General features: G+C 35.7%; 1 protein-coding gene across 2 annotated transcripts; it reads right to left on the reverse strand.

Annotated features, from left to right (window-relative positions):
* COP13 (Proteasome component (PCI) domain protein) lies at positions 1-8,166 on the reverse strand. Of its 2 annotated transcripts, XM_029269252.2 has the most exons (12): positions 7,876-8,166; positions 7,621-7,736; positions 6,288-6,534; positions 2,455-2,512; positions 2,262-2,351; positions 2,004-2,069; positions 1,704-1,793; positions 1,173-1,262; positions 840-998; positions 639-760; positions 405-477; positions 1-318 (listed from the first exon to the last, which is right to left on the reverse strand). In XM_029269252.2, exons 1-12 carry the CDS (start codon positions 8,058-8,060, stop codon positions 253-255), a joined length of 1,362 nt encoding a protein of 453 aa, XP_029125085.1. In that variant the 5' UTR covers positions 8,061-8,166; the 3' UTR covers positions 1-252. The 2 variants fall into 2 exon arrangements, with proteins under 2 accessions (XP_029125085.1, XP_020202746.1); XM_020347157.3 differs by lacking the exon at positions 1,704-1,793 and having other exon boundaries at positions 7,876-8,165.
* Between the last annotated feature and the right edge of the window lie 732 nt (positions 8,167-8,898).

Below are 8,898 nucleotides of genomic sequence, written 5' to 3' on the forward strand. Positions count from 1 at the left end.
TAAAACCAAAAAAGAGGGTCATTTGAGACCTCAACATATTACCGCATTATGTCTATTGGCATACAGAAATGTGCAAAGAATGTGCTATAGATGTTATATAGTTGATAAGTAGAGACAATTCAACATCCTCTGAGCTACTTCACGACAGAATAAGAACTATTACATTTGTGATTGAAATAAAACACTATTCCGCTCTCAGAACCAGAACCAGCGGTAGATCTACTTGCATCATTCATAGCTCCATTCCTGGCCTTAAATGTTGAACTTTTGTGGAACATCAAAGTCATCGAAGTCATATCTTTGTCTCTCTCTTCCAGCCTGTGTACATAGTCACTCTTGTTTGGTTTAAAAATACCCGACATACAAGTTTAGATAACAGTATGAGAACAGTCAAACACACTCACCTTAGACAAATACAACTGATCACATGAAATTTGTTCATCCATCGCAGTTAGTTTCCTCGAGAGTGCCATTATTCTGGACATTGAGAAAAAAATGCTTCAGTACAAGATGAAGGCACAGATCACTATCAAATTAATCATTATAAAAAATATTAAAACAGCAAAACTTCTGCCTTCAAAGTTTTCACGTGAAACATAGTTGCATATATCTTAACATAAAATATGCCAAAAGCACACCTCTGGATTGATGAGTCAATATGTTCAATCATCTCACAGGTTTTATACTGTTCAGGATCCTCCAAGAATCTCACCATTCCGTCCTTCTGGTTGATAGTTGCATATATCTCACCATCCTGAATCTGTAGTTCAGAGTATGTTATTAGTGGTAAGATGTTAATGCTAAATGAAAATGACAAAGTTTATCAGTTGGAAGACCACCATTTGTAGCACATGCATTTCAGCTTCTTTTGGGCTATTTAATTGCACTGTGGTGGCTATATCTTGGAGAGAAAGTGTCAAGTATGTCTGGGTCAATCTCTGAATATTCCGCTTATACATGGATGATACAACCTGCTTAACTAGTCCAAGGTTGTTGTCCTGAAACAGAAAATTTCACATAAATTATCAGCCTGTCGCATGCACAGACAATTCCAGAGAAACTTGGTAAGTAACCACATAATGTTAGAACTGGAAGTTAGACACTGTAGAGTCAGGCTTCTAGTCAAAATGCCTGATGCTTCAAATGAAGAACAAGTATGTGAAAGAACCCACAGATTCAAACTTCTCTGCATTTGTCTTGACATATGCCTCTAGTTCTGCAATTTTTCCAGTGCCATAACTATTTGCCAATTCAACGTAAGGCTGCCCAAATTGGAATAAAAAAGGTTAACATAGCTGAAATCCAAAATATATTCTCAGAAGGCAAGTCAAATGAAATTCAGCAATGTGCTACAAAGTAACCAAACAAAATTGCTAACAGCAATTTATGCTTCCATTCGAATTGATAGTACAATAAAGTGATTTCAAATAGGCAAAACATGAATAAAAATAGAGGGGAGTCGTCAATTGCATCTAAGAGTGAATAAAACCACACCTAGCAATAACAGACTGTGACAGAGTGGGGAAAATAAATAACACTGAAAATACTTCAAAATATGAGAATTGTTTTCCTTGCAATGCATAATTTAACAGCATGCTCAAGATATCTGATAGGAATCAGTATCCAACTACCCTAGCAAAACCATGATTCATTTAACCCCAAAGGATACAGGGTTATTGACACTAATCATAGCATTGTCTTACAAGAGGGGCTGTAGAAAGCGGAAGAAGAAAGGAGAAGGTGCATGGCAAACAACTAAGCTGAATAGCCCTTCTTCTACAAATCTCAAGGAGCTGGATGCCCAACAGCAGGGTAAGTTAGAAGCAGTCTTGCAAGATTACCCTCTAAAACAGCAGGGTAAGTTGAACACTCTCACATAGATAAGGAGTTATTCCCATCAATATCTTACAAACAAAAGAAAACAAGCATAAACATTTTGTTCAAAAAAGGTCAAAGGCTTCCCCTGTCTTTTATAACCTCAACCAATTGAATTAAAGTCATACCTGACAAAAATTCTTCAGGTTTCTTTGTGCAGCTGAAGAAGAGTACTTTGGAAGACTGGTGGAGAACTGCCACCAAACATATGGCAGGTCAGCTGATAAACTACAAATATAGCACCTCATAAAATAAAGGTTAATTTGGTCAAAATGAGAAAAATCTCATGGACAAAGGGCTTGTCTTCTGACAATTAAGATATTGTTTAGGATTCGATGCATGACAAAACATAAAAGGTGTAATCTCTAAATAAACTAGACATATACCTGTCCATGTCGAATGAGAGAAACCAATATATACTTTTTGTAAGCTTCAACAGCTATAGCATTTATGGTAGACATGGGAGCAGTTACAACCTGGAAAATATAACCCATTAGTTATTACAAATGCTGAACCAGAAGGTTGATATGAGAACAAACTATGATCAATACAAGCTGGAGCTGTATGTAGATTACTTACATTATGCAGAAGGTCCAATGCCTTCTGAAAGCGCTTCTGTCCAATGCATATCATACCTCTGTCAGAAGGTCAAAAGTCAGAGATTATACAAATTCTTTACCAAGACCACATGACCAGAAACATTATCTAAAATCATCAAATGCTTACAAGTATTCACTGCACATCAAGATTAGATAAGATATAAATTCAGTTTTTATATCTCATTGCATTTGAATAGTCATGCATTTGCAGGAAATTACAGATTCTAGAAGACAGAGATCAACAAGAAAACTGCAATGGAAATCAATGCAAATGCTTACTATTGGCTTACCAATCTTTCAGCTTCCCAAATTGAGAAAGCACATGCTTTTACATATGTTATTTAACTTGGTCAAAAGGACACTGCGAAAATTACATAAGACAGTGGAATGGATCAACGTTTTTCATGTATCATGCTTTTTAGAGGTTAATTCCAAAGTATCTAAGCAAAAAAACTAATCTTATATGAGAAATGAAGTGGTTAACCATAACAATTCAAAACTCCCATGAACCATCAAGGTCAAAATCATGCAACTATTTTTTAGAAAAATCATGTGAAATTCACATTCCCCTTAGTTGACCGTCATTTAATCTTCACATGTACCCAACCACACAGATAATATTAAGATATATTGACACCAATAAACTGTTGTAAATCAAGTCCATTGTTATCTTATCTTATACAATAAAGACATTGTAAAATTCAACGTTGCATTGAAAACTTGTATCATGCATACCACACTTGTATAGTTGTCATGTAAATCTACATTACTGTCTATTCCATCTATATAGAAAAATTAATATAAAATATGCTTTTCAATTTATTAAAAATGATTTCCCTACTTTATTCTAATAATATATATTGTACTTGAATTATATAAATTTTGGCAAGTACTATAAGATATGAAAATTGGTATTGTATCAAATTTTAAAGATTGGATTTTAAACAATCAACTTCTAAGGAGATTATAGATGTAACCACATCAAGTCTTTATTTATACTGAGATCAACATATCCTGACCATACACAAACAACACTTCCACAAGATAGTTATATCATATTAACAACACTACCCATATTCCCAAATCAATAACCAAAAACTGTGGAAGACTTGTAAATATACTTGTTTTGTTTGACATTATATTTATAAATCATTTCAACCAAATTTACATCTCACATTTGAAATAGAAATATGATATGGTTAGAAACTAGAACACAAATGAATAATGATAGACTATATTTTCAATCCACCCCTTTTAATTTTACTCCTTGCTTGTGCATCCATATCAAATACACCATAACAATCACAAAAGATATACATAGGATACTGTTAGGAACCCAGACAAAACAAGACCAAGAAAGACTGGAATCGAAATCATTGGAATAGACCTCTTTATTTAGAAAGAATAGGAATAGAATTACACAAAGGGCAACCTCCTTCACACTGAGAACAACACAGTCAAACTGATGAATTTCCCAAAACTGTTCTCATTTACTTCCGAAGTCTTATTTATAGGCTTGTCTTTAAATGCCTAAAACTACTTTTAAACTGACTTCTAACCACTACTTAGTTACAATGATTGTTCTCTTTTGATTTGTTTCAAATCTTAAGTAAACACACAAGGCTTTTTTATTCTCTGTTGGCTGCTGACTTGATATCCTAACATATAGTCAAATTAGCATTTCAGCAAGAAACAACAAAAACCTACAAGTTAACTGGTTTGACGTTGTCCTAAAATTCAAGACTAATATTTGTTAGGGGTAAAAAGATTATGTAGGAAATCAAAGAAGCATGAAACAAAGAAAACAGTGTTTCAAAACATTTATTGTCATATAAAATTCCTTCCAGAATTTAGTTCAATGACTTCAGTCCAGAAAACTTTTACCTTTTTATGCAACTCAGAGAAGAACAATTCATGAAAGAAACCCCCTAACCCTAAATGAGCCTGTCTCCCAAGATTATAAATTGGGCTTATAAAGAACAATCCAGTGCACAAGGCACCCACTTAGTAGGGTCTAGGGAATCTTAGCAGTGCACAACCTTAAGCCTGTGACCACTAGGTCACAAGGCTGTATCCTTAAGATTGCATCAAAGTTCATTCTATTAAAAGAGAATGGAAGACAAGATCCATAATATGTTTGTCTTCTGAAAATTCCCCCAAAAAACTGAACTTGTCTGGTAGTGTGCTTTTGCTCTATTATATTTCAGGTAGCTTCTTACCATAGAGAATATGCCACTAATAAAAATATATATCCAAAAAAGAAATGAGAACCATAAAAAGTAAGGAAGGTACAAAAACAACGAAAGACCTCGCATATTGTGTTTATTTAAGGAATAATGTGAGATATAGGAGATATATCATATGTTCAGAGATAAGGGCATAAAAGATTCATTGCTGGGATAGGAAGAACCAGAGGATAATTTAGTTGAAGGGAGAGTATAAGAGGAAGTGGAAGCAAGAGAGATGGGTAGGCAAGGGGTGAGTGTTTTGGGAAGGAGGAAGCAGGTCCGTGAAAGCACCTGCAGCATCTCTTTCCATTTCCTAGTTATTGCAGTGATATTACAGGTCACTTTGAAGATACCCAGCTATTTGATATTAAAGCCTACCACCATATCTTAGTCCCAAACAAACAGTGAAGGTGGTGAGCCAACATTGCTTTTTCACTGGTGAATAGTCATAAGTGCTGGTACACAGCCAGCATGTGAGGGCATGGCACTGTAGAGCAGGTGGAATTTAGGACCCCAAAATTGTAAGGTATGGTAAAGGAGTACCACATAAGAAATTTAGAATTTTGATGCAGGGTTTATATGATATTGGTCATTTTTCCACTACACTGACTAGGTTTGTGGTGAGATTCACTTCCTTAAGGTATATATGCATATCATATGAGCAGAATAATTTTAATTAAAAGTTTAAAGAGGCAATTCTGTAAGGCAATATTTGGATGGGAGATTGATGAGGAGAATTTAGGGAGTGAGATGGTGCAGAGTTACCAAGGACAAAGACCCAGCATTTTGAGAGCTTGCACATGGAAAGGAGGAATCAATGGAGTGTTGAGTGAGTTAGAAGAGGAGAGTATTTTAGGAATGCAGAGATAGGAAGCACGAGGCTATTATGATTCTGTTGTAATAGGGGAAGTATACATCATGTATGCAGGTAAGGGTAGAGTAGAGAATAGCATCTTTTCCTTATGTGGTAGAGTGAAAGAGGGTTATCTCCCTCTGAGAAGCCATGGGCTCAGCACAGTTATAGACTCCAAGGATACAGAATATTATTTCAGCTTTGCTAAATCTATTCATTTGGGTTTTCTATTGATTTCCTCATTAAATTCTGAATTTCTCTTTTCTAGTATCATAACAGAGATGTGGGAGGGGAAAATTTAAAGCAAATCTTTCCCTGATTTGAGAGTCTTCTAAAATGAGGGGAGGGAAATAAGATATTTCCTTGTAACACCCCACACCAAACCGTCCCTCACTAATGTTGTGAACATTTAAAAATTCCACCAATTTGGAGGACTTTAAACACCCAAACAAAGAAAGGAATTTTATTAAATTTCCAAACTTTTCCGTAATTCCCTTCACTCCCCTTTCATTTTGTTTTAATTTCTTCATCCTTCCCCTCCCAACTCCGTACCAAAGTGAATTTAAATGTTAAAAAACTACAAGCACAACATTATTGTAAACAACACAACACTACCTACAGCATGTTAAATAAAAATAAGAAAAATCAATAATATGTTATCAATGCTAAAATGCAACACTAAAAATATGAACAAACCCGCAAGGAATGAAAGAAAGGATGAAAGCTGCGCACCCATAATAACAATAAAGAAAAAGGTCTCGTGGTTGGTCTACTTCGAAAACATCATCATCCAATAAGGATAAACCAGTTTTGTAGCACTTTGCCAACAAGCAAAGCAGAAGAAAGTCTGAATGTAGGGGAGTCAAGTGTTCCACAGAGACCTGAAGTTTCCGAAGAGCAGTAAACAAAGGAGCCACACCCCGTATCGGAGCTTCCAACAGCATCACTTGGTCCTTCAACTTCCTACACACAGATAAAACTACAAAATTCCCCCAAAAGAAAACAGAATTACTCGACCAAAAGCTGAGAAATAACATCAACACCAAATAAAAAACACTTATGCTGCCTATGATCCTTCAACCTCTTAAACAGACAAAACCAAAAAAATTTCAAAAAACAAAATAAAATAAAACGACAATTACACAACCAAAAACCAGAAAAATATCATCAACACCAAATTAAAATCCCTTCTGCCTTTGATCCTTCAACCTTCTACACAGATAAGACTACAAAATTCCAAAAATATAAAAACAAATTACTCAATCAAAAGCCAAGAAATAACATCGAAACCAAATTAAAATTCCTTCCGTCATTGATCATTCAACCTAAAACAAACAAAACTACAAATTTCCAAACAGATAAAGCGTAAATAGTCACTTTCATCCCCAAAAGCAATAACTGTAGTCACCTTAGTCCTGAAACTAAAAAATGTCAAATAAGTCGCTTAAGTTAATTACTTAGTTGCTATTATTTTAGTCTTGATTATATATTAATATTATCACTTTTGAAGACTATTCAATTTCTTTCGATTCAGAGACTTATATAACAGTACCTTTCAATTTCAGAGACCAAAGTGACTTATTACTCTGAAAAGAAAAATTATCACTCAACTTAAAACCTAGAAACAACATCAAACACCAAATTAAAATCCCTTCTCCCTTCGTCTATCCTCTTTCTTGTCCCTCCAATGAACAACTACAACTCACTAAAAAACCCCTCCTCCTTCTAAACCAACACTAACTTCTCTTTTTCTCTTATAATGAATTGTAACACTTAACAAACAAGGAATATCACAAAACTAATCAGAACAATCTCAACACGAACTTTATTATTATTTTTAACTTATCTACAGCTACAAGGTTTTAAATAACGGTCATCAACCATGATTTCACCCACAAAATCAAGGTTTCGGATGTCTACACAACAGTATTGCAACCACAATTAGGGACGCATCAGCGCATTTGTCACCAATTTTCTGGAACCGTAAATTAAAACTCGTGCATAAGCAATGAATTTAGCAAAACAAATGAATCGAATCTAATTCAAATAAAAAATATTTACGTACATTTATCAGGCGCTAAACGAATCTGCTCCGTGCTGCAAGCACCAATAAACCTAGTAACGATCGGAACGACGGTCTCAGCCTGCGTTTTGGTAACTGGAGCGGGCATGGAAGCTTCTCTGCAATCATAACAAACAATAAAAGTGAAAATCTCGCAACAAAAAGTAACAATAACAATATTGAAGAATTGAAGAACTAGGGTTTGAGCATCGACGAATAACGCTAATTTTATTTCATTTTTGCGGATTTTGGACATACAAAATGTAGAGAAAACCGAGGGAGTGAATGGAAGGGTCGAGTTGAGTGAGAATTGGAGAGAGGCGAGTTGACTCGGATCGGAGCGAGTCATCGGCTTGCTTCAGAATAGTGTGGAGGCGATTGATGTCGCTGGAAGTGCTGGATAGCCCTTGGATTTGGGCGAGTAAAGCTTCCAGAGGGTCCATGCAGTGCGGTGACTCGCTTTTCGACTCGTTGCTACAGACTCAGTGCGAAACAGAAACTGACCGCTCGAACCTCTTGCTGTGTCTCTCGTAGGTCATTAGTGTGCCTGCCTTGCCACCTTTTATGATGGGGTGGACCCTGCAGCTGAAGCACCGACTGTTGCAGCCGTTGGATTTTAGGGGAAACTAATTGACGGTATAGATTTTTGCATATGTAATTTTATATATGAAAAGTAATCTCCTTAAGTTTTTTATATTTGGTAAAAATATATTTTTCGTCCCTTACATTATTTATTAGTGTTAATTTAGTCCTACTTTAATTAATTAAATCAATTTAGTCTTACATCTTTAAAATGTATCTTAATGTTTAATTTTTCGTTACTTCTGTTTAAATACTTAACAATGTAACACGTGTCATGCCACGTGTCATGCTATCATGCCAAGTGGCATAATATCATGACACGTGACATGACACATGGCATGACACGTGACATGATGACATGACACATGGCATGACACGTGGCATGATGACATGACACATGGCATGACACGTGACATGATGACATGTACTTGGCATGTTGACATGACACTTGACATGTTGACATGACATGTAGTATAATGACAAGACACATGGTGTAACGTGGTTTAAAAAAAATAAATAAATAAAAATGACTGATTTAGTTGCCTGGAACGGGCCGTTCCCAATCTGGAACGGGACGTTCCAAGCTATTAAATTAAACTGAAATTCGTGGTTGGGAACGGGCCGTTCCGAAGGGAGAACAGGCCGTTCCAAATTCCAGAACGGGCCGTTCCGGAGGGAGAACGGGCCGTTCTGATTTCA

This window comes from Cajanus cajan, chromosome 1, assembly GCF_000230855.2.
Source record: "Cajanus cajan strain Asha chromosome 1, NIPB_CcT2T_4, whole genome shotgun sequence".
Taxonomy (NCBI): domain Eukaryota; kingdom Viridiplantae; phylum Streptophyta; class Magnoliopsida; order Fabales; family Fabaceae; genus Cajanus; species Cajanus cajan.